Source organism: Heterodontus francisci, chromosome 5, assembly GCF_036365525.1.
Source record: "Heterodontus francisci isolate sHetFra1 chromosome 5, sHetFra1.hap1, whole genome shotgun sequence".
Taxonomy (NCBI): domain Eukaryota; kingdom Metazoa; phylum Chordata; class Chondrichthyes; order Heterodontiformes; family Heterodontidae; genus Heterodontus; species Heterodontus francisci.
In genome coordinates this window covers 177,073,970-177,088,887 of record NC_090375.1, presented here as the reverse complement: position 1 = coordinate 177,088,887, position 14,918 = coordinate 177,073,970, and the positions used below count along the sequence as shown (strand labels likewise).

General features: G+C 44.5%; 1 protein-coding gene across 1 annotated transcript in view; it reads right to left on the bottom strand.

Moving 5' to 3' along the window:
- The window catches only part of fer1l6 (fer-1 like family member 6), a 166,427-nt gene that overhangs the window by 56,942 nt on the left and 94,567 nt on the right, over nucleotides 1-14,918 (bottom strand). Inside the window, exons 24-29 of the mRNA XM_068032676.1 lie at nucleotides 14,443-14,604; nucleotides 12,640-12,814; nucleotides 10,702-10,805; nucleotides 6,776-6,892; nucleotides 5,783-5,834; nucleotides 4,385-4,491 (exon numbers count right to left, since the gene is read on the bottom strand). Of these exons, the coding sequence (XP_067888777.1) occupies nucleotides 4,385-4,491; nucleotides 5,783-5,834; nucleotides 6,776-6,892; nucleotides 10,702-10,805; nucleotides 12,640-12,814; nucleotides 14,443-14,604 (717 nt within the window). The remainder of the gene's footprint in view (nucleotides 1-4,384; nucleotides 4,492-5,782; nucleotides 5,835-6,775; nucleotides 6,893-10,701; nucleotides 10,806-12,639; nucleotides 12,815-14,442; nucleotides 14,605-14,918) is intronic.

The following is a 14,918-nucleotide window of genomic DNA, read 5'->3' as shown; positions in this document are numbered from 1 at the left end:
AAAGACCAGTTCTATGAACAACTCCATAACATCATTAGCAGCATCCCCAACACCGAACACCTATTCCTGCTGGGGGACTTTAATGCCAGGGTTGGGGCCGACCATGACTCATGGCCCTCCTGCCTTGGGCGCTATGGCGTTGGAAGGATGAATGAGAACGGGCAGAGACTGCTTGAGTTGTGTACCTATCATAACCTCTGCATCACCAACTCGTTCTTTCACACTAAACCCTGTCACCAGGTTTCATGGAGGCACCCAAGATCACGTCGTTGGCACCAGCTAGACCTCATTGTCACAAGGCGAGCCGCCTTAAACAGTGTTCAAATCACACGCAGCTTCCACAGTGCGGACTGCGACACCGACCACTCCCTGGTGTGCAGCAAGGTTAGACTCAGACCAAAGAAGTTGCATCATTCCAAGCAGAAGGGCCACCCGCGCATCAACACGAGCAGAATTTCTCACCCACAGCTGTTACAAAAATTTCTAAATTCACTAGTAACAGCCCTTCAAAACACTCCCACAGGGGATGCTGAGACCAAGTGGGCCCACATCAGAGACGCCATCTATGAGTCAGCTTTGACCACCTACGGCAAAAGTGCGAAGAGAAATGCAGACTGGTTTCAATCTCATAATGAAGAGCTGGAACCTGTCATAGCCGCTAAGCGCATTGCACTTTTGAACTACAAGAAAGCCCCCAGCGATTTAACATCCGCAGCACTTAAAGCAGCCAGAAGTACTGCACAAAGAACAGCTAGGCGTTGCGCAAACGACTACTGGCAACACCTATGCAGTCATATTCAGCTGGCCTCAGACACCGGAAACATCAGAGGAATGTATGATGGCATGAAGAGAGCTCTTGGGCCAACCATCAAGAAGATCACCCCCCTCAAATCTAAATCGGGGGACATAATCACTGACCAACGCAAACAGATGGACCGCTGGGTTGAGCACTACCTAGAACTGTACTCCAGGGAGAATGCTGTCACTGAGACTGCCCTCAATGCAGCCCAGCCTCTACCAGTCATGGATGAGCTGGACATACAGCCAACCAAATCGGAACTCAGTGATGCCATTGATTCCCTAGCCAGCGGAAAAGCCCCTGGGAAGGACAGCATTACCCCTGAAATAATCAAGAATGCCAAGCCTGCTATACTCTCAGCACTACATGAACTGCTATGCCTGTGCTGGGACGAGGGAGCAGTACCCCAGGACATGCGCGATGCCAACATCATCACCCTCTATAAAAACAAAGGTGACCACGGTGACTGCAACAACTACCGGGGAATCTCCCTGCTCAGCATAGTGGGGAAAGTCTTTGCTCGAGTCGCTCTGAACAGGCTCCAGAAGCTGGCCGAGCGCGTCTACCCTGAGGCACAGTGTGGCTTTCGTGCAGAGAGATCGACTATTGACATGCTGTTCTCCCTTCGTCAGATACAGGAGAAATGCCGTGAACAACAGATGCCCCTCTACATTGCTTTCATTGATCTCACCAAAGCCTTTGACCTCGTCAGCAGACGTGGACTCTTCAGACTACTAGAAAAGATCGGATGTCCACCAAAGCTACTAAGTATCATCACCTCATTCCATGACAATATGAAAGGCACAATTCAACATGGTGGCTCCTCATCAGAGCCCTTTCCTATCCTGAGTGGTGTGAAACAGGGCTGTGTTCTCGCACCCACACTTTTTGGGATTTTCTTCTCCCTGCTGCTTTCACATGCGTTCAAATCCTCTGAAGAAGGAATTTTCCTCCACACAAGATCAGGGGGCAGGTTGTTCAACCTTGCCCGTCTAAGAGCGAAGTCCAAAGTACGGAAAGTCCTCATCAGAGAACTCCTCTTTGCTGACGATGCTGCTTTAACATCTCACACTGAAGAATGCCTGCAGAGTCTCATCGACAGGTTTGCGTCTGCCTGCAATGAATTTGGCCTAACCATCAGCCTCAAGAAAACGAACATCATGGGGCAGGATGTCAGAAATGCTCCATCCATCAATATTGGCGACCACGCTCTGGAAGTGGTTCAAGAGTTCACCTACCTAGGCTCAACTATCACCAGTAACCTGTCTCTAGATGCAGAAATCAACAAGCGCATGGGTAAGGCTTCCACTGCTATGTCCAGACTGGCCAAGAGAGTGTGGGAAAATGGCGCACTGACACGGAACACAAAAGTCCGAGTATATCAGGCCTGTGTCCTCAGTACCTTGCTCTACGGCAGCGAGGCCTGGACAACGTATGCCAGCCAAGAGCGACGTCTCAATTCATTCCATCTTCGCTGCCTTCGGAGAATACTTGGCATCAGGTGGCAGGACTATATCTCCAACACAGAAGTCCTTGAAGCGGCCAACACCCCCAGCTTATACACACTACTGAGTCAGCGGCGCTTGAGATGGCTTGGCCATGTGAGCCGCATGGAAGATGGCAGGATCCCCAAAGACACATTGTACAGCGAGCTCGCCACTGGTATCAGACCCACCGGCCGTCCATGTCTCCGTTATAAAGACGTCTGCAAACGCGACATGAAATCGTGTGACATTGATCACAAGTCGTGGGAGTCAGTTGCCAGCATTCGCCAGAGCTGGCGGGCAGCCATAAAGACAGGGCTAAATTGTGGCGAGTCGAAGAGACTTAGTAGTTGGCAGGAAAAAAGACAGAGGCGCAAGGGGAGAGCCAACTGTGCAACAGCCCCAACAAACAAATTTCTCTGCAGCACCTGTGGAAGAGCCTGTCACTCCAGAATTGGCCTTTATAGCCACTCCAGGCGCTGCTTCACAAACCACTGACCACCTCCAGGCGCGTATCCATTGTCTCTCGAGATAAGGAGGCCCAAAAAAAAGAAGAGTAAAACTCATAACTTAGATTTTTGCAAAGATTTCATTGGAAACTTACCTTGTAGATTTTAGATGTGGTTTGTCTTCTCCCTTAGCAGATAGAGTAAGTGAGGTGTAGCCATAGCATCATAGAAAGTTTATTGCACAGAAAGAGGCCACTTGGCCCATCCTGACTGCACCAGCTGAAAAAACAAGCCACTCAGCCTAATCCCACTTTCCAGCATTTGCTCCATAGCCCTGCAGCTTGGTGCATTTCCAGACACCTTTTAAATGCAATGAGGTTTTCTGCCTCAGCTACCCTTTCAGGCAGTGAGTTCCAGACCTCCACCACCCTCTGGGTGAAAATTGTTTGCCTCAGTTCCCCTCTAATCTTTCTACCAATCACTTTAAATCTATGCCCCCTAGTCACTGACCTCTCTGCTAAGGTGAATAGACCCTTCACCTCCACTCAATGCAGGCTCCTCACAATTTTGTACATCTCATTCAAATCTCCCCTCAGCCTTCTCTGTTCCAAGGAGAACAACCCCAGCATATCCAATCTTTCCTCATAGCTGCAATTTTCCAGTCCTGGCAACATCCTTGTAAATCTCCTCCGTACCCTCTCTCGTGCAATTACATCATTTCTGTAATGAGGTGACCAGAACTGCACACAGTACTCAAGTTGTGGCCTAACTAATGAGTTATACAGTTCCAGCATAACCTCCCTGCTCTTATATTCTATACCTCGGCTAATAAAGGAAAGGATTCCATATACCTTCTTAACCACCTTATCAACCTGTCCATGATAGAACCAAGTAGATATGGGCGGGAATTTTACGTGGGGTGGGAGGTCCTGCCCACTGGCCAAAAAGCCAGGCTTGGGGAGCCACTCTGGGATTTTTTGCTCCCCAGGCCCTTAATCGGTCTTGGGCAGGTCTTCCAACTCCTTGAGGCAGTTAAGTCCTGCCTAATGGAGCTGCCAACCAATCAGCAGGTCAGCAGCTCTTAGTCCCAGCAGCGCCACTGGGAGCAAGCAAGATGAAGGATGGCCCCGGAAGACAGGTACGTTTTTGGGGCCTCACCGGGGACAATCGCGAGCTCCAGTGAGGCAAGGGGGGTCTGTTGGGAGTGGGGGAGTGTTGGGGGCAGAGTTGTGCGGTAGGGGCAGTTGGGGCTTTGAGAGTGGCCTTCCATGAGGCACAGAGTGCCCAATCAGGAGGGCCCCACCCGCAGCCCGCAAGAAGGCTGCTAGATTTTACCTGGTGACCTTTTTGGGGCCTTTGCGGCCCCACCCATCCCTGCCATGGGTAAAATACCAACGGCAGCGGGAAGAGGCCATTAAGTGCAGTTAATTGGCCACTTATGGGCCTTGATTTCTCACTGCACTGCCCCATGTAAAATTGCAGCAGGGGCAGGAAGGCATCGGGATCGGCACCTCACGCCTCCCACTAAATTTTATGGTGCCACCCCCCATCACCAGCCCGCTCGTTGGGGGGGCTGTAAGATTCTGGCCATAGTCTTAAAAATAGACCAAATGGATATATTTCTAAAATGAACAATATGGGCCACGCTCTACCTCAAGAGTTGCTAACCAAGGCTTTTGTGCTTTTGACCTCTTGACAATTTTCTCTCTCTTTTTCTTCTCATCATCTTCAAGATCTAAAATGCTATTCGCATCCAGCACTAGAAACCAAAATAGAGATTTAAATAAGCACCAGCTATGAACATAATCACATTGTACATTAGAACAAGCAGAGAAATTAGAAAAAACATTTAGTTTTTGGCTTTTCAAAGACACTAAATCTTAATAATTATATGTGATGATTAACATCAGCAATAAATATCTAGGATTTTAGTTAACCTACTTCCCATTATGCACAGTACTTATGACGTTCATGTAAATACGTAACAAACAATTTCTTTGTGTGCTACCTGTAATAAACACTGTGTAAAACAGGTTGAAATGTTTTTGTTACAACTTGTCCACAGAGAAAGGCTTCCCCATTTTGTAGTTTGGAATCCTTTGTACAAACTAGCAAAATCTGCAGGGCTATGGGGAAAGAGCAGGGGAGTGGGACTAATTGGGAAGCTCTATCAAAGAGCCAACACAGGCAAGACGGGCAGAAAGGCCTGCTGTGCTGTAAGATTCCATGATTCTATCAATAACATTTTGAGCACAATTAGCACTCCTTTTACAGCCAGACAAATGCAATATGTTTCCAGTCATTTCCAAATTGTTCCAAATTCAATCAACTGGAGCATTTTTCCAAATTTATCCCTCAGATGACAATGATCATCATTTGAGTGAAGTGCAGCTTCAGGTATCTGGAGCTCACCCTAATTCCTGACACAGACTCCTGGCCCCGAAGCAGTGCACCTGGGATGCAAATTCATAAAATTACCCTTAATAAAATCAACAAGGGGCATCAGTAACTGGAAAAAATTTAAAAACAGCAGTTGGATACTTTATTGGCTAATGCACTAATCTGACTGACAGTATAATAAATATTCCATAGCTACTACTTCCACTTTTGGATCAAAGGTTTTACATATTTATTTTATGCAAATAAATCTCAAATATTATCGGGTAAATTTTGTGAGGCTCTGTAGCCATTGTAAATTGAAGATATGGCACAGAGGTCAGTGTGCCCCCCCCCCCCCCCCCTTTGGGGCACTTCCAATTTTGTGGTGGTAAAAACTAATGGCGAGAAATTTGAGTGCAGCAAATCAGGAGCATTGCCCTCTGAGGCCAGTTCTATGGTTAGTAGTCCTGTCTACCAGAGATGCAAGATCTTCATTTTTCATAAAATATATAAATCATTCATTATGTCCTTTCAGGTACAACTGGGCTCCATATGTCTCCCATCCTGGGGCATAGGGCCTATTAATGGTGTTAGATAGTGTGAACAATGGATTATATTCAAGATAGGTGTCTAACAATCACGTACTTTGGTTGTTGTAAAGGTACTCTTACCATTTTCATATTGCTCAGCTTGCAGATTGGTACTTAAATCTTTCCTTTTTGCCTTATCAGAAAGACAAAATTAAAAGTGAGTAGGCAAGCATTTAACTTGTGAATAATGCTACAATGACATATTTGGTAGCTTTCCTATTGTCAAGTTAATGCGTCAATTCTGGGAAATCAGGAGCAATAGTACTGGATGGTTTTCCCTTACCCAATCCCCAGAAATTGAGGGCAATTGTGCCACCGCTACCACTCCCTTAGCTGAAGTCAGTTGACACTAATCAACAATTGGATTGGGACTATCTTGTACAGCTCAGCTAATCATTGGATAAACTCACTGAGCCATTAGGGAACCCATTAAAATTATGCTTACTTTCTGTTCAAATAAATTGAAATAAATGTGTTGTTATTCTAGTCACTAAATATTCAAACATTACCAATGGAACTAATTACATTAAAAAGTCACTAAAGGATTATACTGACAAAAACAAAAGATGGCAAATAGAAAACATGAAATCTATAGGCACATAGAAATCCTGTTGGTGATATTGATGGTTCTGCACTTGTCCTGGAATTTGCAAACACAGCCACAGCTCATTGGCTCAGACTTCAAACAAACTCACTTATAGAGCATGCTCAGTGCAGAGTTTCTTACACTGGCAGTGCATATCGGAAAGCTGGGTACTGCAGTTTTCCATGCATTCATTTCATCAAAACTGGCAAATGTAAGAGATGTAATGGATTTTAGGCAAGTATAGAGGTGTGGAAAAGAGGGAACAGCTATTTTCTCTATGTTTCCAGGACCCAATACAGTTCTTTTTTTCATTTTCTGTTGGATATTTGTTTTTTTTGTTTTATATATTAGAAACAAAATCAGTGAAATACAATCAATCATTCTTATTAATCAGTGATACCATTTCAATAAATGATATAATAATTTAATGACGAGCACTTTTTAAACAAGCATCATAAAACAAACCCTCATGAATATGTATGACATACATTTTGGGTCTTTTCCACAGAAGCATAGTACTTTGACCACCAATCCACTACAGTCTCACTGTCACAAATGGAAGACTGTTTCCTTCTTGAGGTAAACTTTCGTGACAACCTCCTCTTCTGAAATAAAAACAAGCCAAAGGGGGCTGGTTTCAACGAATGTAAAATAAAACTTTGAACACACATTTTCAATCTAGGGTACACAATTAGATTCCATCACCAGAGCAAGGGAGCAAACCTTTGGCTTAATGGCAGCATTCCCACTTCTGAATCGGAAGGTGCACTGATGGAACCTCACTCTAAACATTCCCGGTGAGTTAAGATCAGAGTTCTGACTCTGAATTTTGGGTTGATATTTGTGTCTGTTTGATGTGGACTCAGTTTATGGGCTGTGAGAGCTCAGAAAAGCCTCCACCATTTAGGACTAAGCACCCTATCAATTGGTATAAAGGAGATTATGGCCATGGAAGGAGGGTCACATCACGGCCTGTCAGGCTCATAATCAGCTTGTGAATCGATCCACTACTTCACACTATTCTTCAAGTGAACAGCGTGAAGATACAAAAACAACAACAATCTTAGTAAGAATAAAATAAGCATGCGTAGCAGAGCTGAAACAATAGTGGCCAAGAAAGGCCCCAAAGTTTTCCATTATATTACACTCTTTCATAAAGAGGTGAATGGATAGTAAACTGCATTCAGTAACAGAGACCTGGGGGGGGGAGCGGGGGGTGAAATTTATGCCGGCGGCTGGGGTCTCGATGTTGGGGGAAATCGACGGCGAGATGCTTGTGTAGCCTTTTCTCCGGAAGGCCTGCCGAATTTAGTCCCAATCAGGCACTTAAGTGAACAGCGGCAGGCCTTTCATAGAATTTAGGACCCCATTGCCAGAAGTCTCACCCTTGGAGAGCTGCTAGCCAATCAGAGGCTGGCAGCTGCAGTGAAACCGCAGAGGCGGTGGCTGCTGCTGGAGGAACACCAGCCGTAGGCCGAAGAGCGGTGCTGGACACAGGCCTCAGGTAGGTCAAGCAGGAAGGGTCTCGCAGGGTGGGGGTCACGGGGGTGGGGGGACAGGGGATGGGGGTTCAACAGCAAAGGCAGGAGGGTGGGCGTCAGTAGGCGCCCTCCCCCCCCCCCCATCCCCTCAACCTTCCCGATGTCGGTCCCTAGTTCAGGCACTAAGTGCCTTTGAACGAGGGATCCCCACTGGAGCTGGGAAGCAGCCTGCACGGTTTGCTGTGCTGTGCTTCCTGTGCAGCGACAGGGCCACCCGCCACATGGCTAATGGTGGCTGCGGCAGGAAGAGGCCCTTAACTGGGGGTTAATTACCCGGTTAAGGACCTCAATTGGCAGCGGGACAGGTAGGCCATTCACAGGCCTTCCCACCACAGACTAAATTTCATCAGAGGCAGGATAGTGGCAGCAACACCCCCCGCCACCATCCAACCCAATTTCATGCTCTCCCCGCCTTCCAACCCACTGCTGGGGAGTGCGTAAAATTCCACCCCTGGACTTAGCTTTCATGTAGTCTTAGAATAAACATAACCGAATTTAAAAGGTAGAGAACGTATTAAAGTTATCATTTATAAAGTATGTTTTCTAAGTCCTGTAATATAATTTTCTGTATAATAGTTTGGTCTAGTACAGTTGTAAGTTTGTCTTTGTTTTTGACTATTTTCTTTCCTCCTCCCATGTACCTCTCAGGTGGGCATGACAGATGCAATGGGGAGGGGCGTTCTCCCAATGATCTGACCAATATTTAACCTCAATCAATACCAGTAAAACAGATTAGCTAGTCATTCATCTCATCGCAGTTTGTGTGATGTTGCTGTGTGCACAGTGTCTACACAAAAAGTACATCATTGACTGTAAAGTGCTATGAGATGTCCTGAGTTTGCGAATGGCGCTATATAAATGCAAGTATTTCTTCTATACCACTGTTACGCTGATACAGTAATGTCACTAATAGGGGTGTGTTCCTGTGCAGATCCTGTGAATGGTGATGGATACAAATTTCAATCAAACAGGCACAGGAAACTATAGTTCTGAAGACAAACTCCACAAGTTTATTTCTACAAGCAGAGAAGGCTGAGGAAATTTAATAGAGGCTCTTAAAATTATGAAGGATTTTAACAGTGAACAGGAAATGTATATTTCCTCTGGTTGGTGAATCAATTTAAACTTGGCATTTAAAGCACGAGAAAAAGGATTAGGAGAAACTTCTTGATATGGAGAGGTACTGGGACATAGAACGCTCTGCTACAGGTAGCTGTTGAGGCAGCAACCATTGCATTTTCCAAAGCAAAAAGAAATATTGAAATAAGCGAGATCACTCAATTTGGTTCACTGATATTGACCCTCTTAATATAACAAGAGCACAAGACTCAAGCGATTGACACTTGTTGCCCCTACTGGAGTGCTGGCATAATAAACAAAAGAAAGCCTTGCATTTATATGGCAACTTTCATGATCTCAGAATGTCCCAAAGCCCTTTACCACAAATGATGTACTTTTGAAATGTAGTTTCTGTTGTAATGCACAGTGTCATATTTTAAACAAAATATTTTAAACTGATCATCAAATGAAAGTTAATAGGGCTGCACTTCCTCTCCCAGTACTGACCAGAAGTAAGTAGGGTGGAATGCACCAGAAATTCATTTCGTTGTGGCCAGAACTCAGTGACTGAAACTAGAAACGTAGAAAATTTATGGCACAGAAGGAGGCCACTTGGTCCATCGTGTCTGTGCCAGCTGTAAAAGAGCTAGCCAGCCTAATTCCACCTTCCAGCTCTTGGTCCTTAGCCAGCTAGGTTACGGCACTTCAAGTTTTTTTTAGTTTCTGCCTCTAACACCCTTTCAGGCAGTGAGTTCCAGTCCCCACCACCTGCTGGGTAAAAACACTTCTCCACTCTCCTTTAATTCTTCTACCAATTACTTTAAATCTGTGCCCCCTGGATGTTGATTTCTCTGCCAAGTTGCATAGGTCCTTCCTATCCACTCTACATAAGCTCCTCATAATTTTATATATCTCAATTAAATCTCCCCTCAGCCTCCTTTGTTCCAAAGAATGCAATCCCACCTATCCAATCTTTCCTCATAGCTAAAATTCTCCATTTCTGGCAACACCTCATAAATCTCCTCTGTGACCTGTATAATATGATCACATTCTTCCTGTAATGCAGTGACCAGAACTGTACGCAGTGCTCTAGCTGCAGTCTAACTAGTGTTTTATACAGTACTAGCATAAGCCCCTGATCTTATATTCGATGCCTTGGCCAATAAAGCAAAGTATCCCATATGCCTTCTTAAACACCTCATCTACCTGTCCTGCTACCTTTAGGGATCTATGGACATGCATTCCAAAGTCCCTCTGGTCCTCTAACTTCTCAGAATCCTCCCATTCATATTCCCTTACCTTGTTCACTCTCCCCAAGTGCATTACCTCACACTTTTCCCGATTGGATTGCATCTGCCTATTCGGCAAGTCCATTGATACCTTCCTGGATTATACAGCTTTCTTCTTCAATATCAACCACACAACCAATTTTTGTATCATCTGCAAACCTCTTAATCATGAACTTGTTTTCTGGCCAATTCAAAGTAAAGAAAGTGCCACATGGGCTCAGCCTTTGACTACAATTGTGCATCAACCATTGGAAGGCCAATAAAAAGAGACAATTGTTTCCCATGCCTCCAGCTTCTAGATTCAGGACTAATGACTAATTGGGTGCCTTTCCAGGCATGAGGTTCACCTAATGGGCAGTAAAATGTGACAGTAAGAGTACACCTGTACAAAGAGCACAAGGTCAATAGAAGTACATTAACACTGCTGCATGCCATATCACCATACAGTAATCTATCAAATACAGCACTCTAATACAGGATACAATCTAACTTATAGAAGTGTGCAGGAAAGAAGGTCTTACTGACCAATAGACGTGGGAAAGCTTCTGACGACGTTGGTTCAGGTGAAGGTTCAGAACCTATGTTTATACAGACTTCACTTTCCCGTGTTTGTAGTATAGCACCAGAGCCTATATGAAAAAAATCAATAATTAGTACAAAGCTGAACTTTTATTTATGCTGAAATATTGCTGTAAATATCAACATATCTCAGGTATATTGATGACTTTGTTTGTCCAATGATTCAATTCTTAATTTTTCTTTGCTCTGACTTCCGAGTCTGAATCCAACAGATTTGTATATTCACAATTAGATCTAGAGTCTCTCAGATGCCCAGACTGAGGTGTCCAAGCACAACTGAAGGTCTTCAACTGCTTTTTATTTGGACCACATCCACGTCCCTGTTCTGCTTCCGACTCAAGACACAAGATCACAGTGCATCTTGGTTCATTTGGTAGCGCTCTTGTCTCTAATTCTGAGCTGCACTCTAGGACCTGAGCGTATAATCTAGCCTGACACTTCAGTGCAATCCTGAGGGAGTGCTGCATTGTTAGAGATGCCACTTTTTGAAAGAGACATTAGTCTGCATCTTCAGGTCAATATTCATCCTTTAACAAGAGTAACTATCTTTCATTTCAGTGCTTTATGTGGGACCTTGCTTTGTGTAAATTAACTGCTGTATTTGACTATGAACATAACTACGATTATACTTCAAAAGCGTTTATTGGCTGTAAAGTACTTTGGGATGTCCTGAGGATGTGAAAGGTGTTATATAAATGTAAGCTTTCCTTTTCCTTCTTTGTGTTCTGTTCAGTCAATCTTCGATATTAAACCATAGGTAGGTTGTTATTTTTATGAACCAGCCTCAGAATCTAATTAATTTTGACTAGCAAATATAGCACAAATTAAAGATTAAGAGATGAAGATATACACTGAAGAAAAAAAATTGTCTCCCAAAAGAGGGAATGAAGATGGAAGAAATTAAAATAAAATGGAAAGGAATCAAGTCATCTCTTACTCTTCTAAATTCCAGCAGATACAAGCCTAGCCTATCCAATCTTTCCTCGTAAAACAGCCCGCCCATTCCAGGTCTGCTCTCCTGTCTGCTCCCATCTCTTTCTCACAAGCCTCTGGACCCACTGAAGACACATGAACTTCAAGAGAGAACAGTCTCCTATATCAAACAAGGTTTAAGAAGAATACTGGGCCCCAGCAAAAAGCAAGACCTACCTACAATCAAGGACTCTACAGCGAGCTCCAAGACCAGTAACCAAAACTATCTTCAAATATCGCCTCAAACATTTCCACTTTATTTCTTCTGCTCCTTTCTGTCTCTATCTGCATGTGTGTATAGCGTATGCATGCTAGCGTGGGTGCGTTGTGTATCCATAGGCATTAACTGAATTAGAGTTTAAGTTTAATAAAGTTCAACCTTTTTTTCTTTAAACCTAAGAAAACCTGTCTGGCTAGTTTCTTTGTCTTATAATTGGAAAGCGGTGAACAAGGATTCACTAAGGGGGAGTTAAAAAAAACAGCGTGTTAAAAATTAAACACTGTTACGGTAAGACCAGGTGGAGGCTGAGAGGGAACCCTAGACCCCTTTCTCACCTGGTCATAACAACCTTTAGCTAACAAAAATCCATCAATCTCAGTTTTAGAATTAACAATTGATCTAGCATCAATTCCCACTTGCAGAAAACAGTTCCAAACTTCTACCATCTTCTGGGTGAAGAAGCGTTTCCTAATTTCACACCTGAAAGGTCTTGCTAAAATTTCTAGACTATGGGCCCGAGTCCTGGACTCCCCAATGAGTGGAAATAATTTCTCCCAAACTGCCATCTCTGTTCTACTTAATATTTTATATTACAATGCCCCTCACTCATCACAGAATGGGGATAACTGCCCCAGTTAACGTTTCAGCTGATTTGAGAGGAATTTTTCAAATATCATTCCAGGAATTCTCACCAGTTACGTCTGTTGCCTTTTTAAGTGCTGATTGAGGACGTTCAGGAGGTTTGTGCATGTACTGCTTCAGCGAGTTGATGGTATGTGTTCCAACCAGAGTGCTGCGGCCAAATGCTCTCCAGTCGACAACAGTGATACGGAGCGGTGGGTGTAGGTGTTCATTCTCAGGTAATTCCTGTCAAAACAATCAGTAAAGTCTTTCTTTTATATTACCTGTAATCATTATGCAGAAATCTTATAGCTGTGCAACACATTAGCCCCAATTTTTACAGGCAGCGAGGAGGGAGAGGGTGAGCTGGAGGGGGCAAGGGGTGGAGCCCGGAATTTAACAGCAGGATCTCACTATCATTTTAAGGTTGAGAGGTTGGCCAGCTACCGGGCGGGAAAGCCAGCAGTAGAAGGCTGCAACCAGGACTGTTGGTGACAGTCTCCAGCAAGAGGGAAAGACCAGGGGTTGGTGGGGAAGAGTGGGGGAATCAGAGCCTGGCAATTAGGAGGGAGAGAAAGATCAGGGTTGAGGGGATGCAGTGTCAGCTGCATGCAGCACCAGGGAAAGGCCGTGGTCAGCAGCAAATTTGCTCGAGGGGCCGTGGGGAGAACGTCTGCACCTCCTGACCCACAAGGAGTGCTTGGCACAGCACTTACTTTCTGCAGCCAATTGCTCCCAGATCCATTTCACTGCCAGGTTTCCCCAAGTCCTGAGAAGCCTGCCTGGCAGCTATCAAGTTGAAATCAAGCTCCAACATGCACTGTGGGAGCCTGATTTAAATATTATAATGAAGTGTCCCTCCTCTACAAGAGAGGACACACAGCCACTGTTAAATGGCAGTGGGCATGTATGCAGCGGGTTGGGGTTGCATTTCACACTTTTTAATTTTTAACTCCCTCACTGACACCGTCCCACCCATTGTTGGGGGCAGGGGGTAAATGACCTCAATGAATCGAAGAACTGAAGCTAGTGGGGGCAAGATGAGGCAGCGAAAGATGCAGGCCTGGCTCCTTTAGCAATCAAAATGAGAAGATGCTGAGAGGAGGCTGTGGCATCTCACAGCAGGGAGGCCTAGGCAGAGCCTGATACTTTCTGACAGCCAGCTACGGAGATCATTGATAATGCCAAGATAGCAAGAACATGTATCTTTTCTCTTAGCTTTCATGATATGAGGCCAGATATTGAAAGGGCAGAAAAGAGGCAAGGAAATATATCCAGAAAAGCTCCCCCACTGACAGAAAAAACTAAGATAGTAACACAATTTGCTGCTCTGATTGCTCATTATGTCCCTTTGTTCTAATCAAGATGGAGTGAACCATGGCTAAACAAGTTTATAGAGAGAAGGCCCAACATTTCAGGGTCCCTCCTGCTTCACCCTTGAAAGTGTGACAGGTAGGACTTCCAGCTGCTACTGTGCCCTGGAGTTGACCCTGTACTAAATCATGGTGATGAGATCATTTAAATAGTAAGGGCAGACCCACATCTGTAGAAGCAGGTCAAAGGTGCCCATCACAACTGTCCAATAGAAAATCGGAGTAGTCTCCTGTCACTCTGATGAGAGAGCCAAGCCTTAAATGGGCTGAAGAGGAAATGTTACAACTTTAACCACCGCCCCCCAGAATCAATTACCTCTCCTTCTTAAAATTTCTGGGCGCTTCTTAAAGCCTAATATGGAACTCATGCCTGCTGTCAGCTGGCATGCTTTCTGGCAGGCCTCAGCAAGGAGTAATGGGTAGAATTTCTGGGGTATCCCAGCAATAGCCCTATAGTTAGCAGCAAACTGTCTGTGGTGAATTCAATAGTTGTCTACTTACCACTATAAACCAGCCTACTTGATCTGAAAAGTTAGGATTTTTCTTGTAACTCTGGATGACAGAAGATTTGATGCTTTGCCCTGAATATTCAACGAAAACCTGTGGCCGATCCACCGTCAGGAGCTGCACTCGTTTGAGTTCACGAAGGCCCCAAAAAAACACCTGAAGAAAATTACATTTCAAAATAAACAGATCCACTTCGACATCTAAAATATACAAACGAATGTGGAAAATGGTGAACGCCTCAGCTGTGGCTCCAAAGAACTCAAGCTTGTGCGTTTTGAGATACAGGAAGAACAGGATTATGTACGATGATGACGGGATCATTGGGAGGACTGTGGCTGAGTGCTGTAGCACTAGAAGGGCAGTAGGGTTTTCTGCATATCCTGACAATATTTATTCAAAAAAAGATTATCCACCAAAAAGAGATTATCTGATCATATATCTCATTGTTATTGGTAGGACCTTGTTGGCCA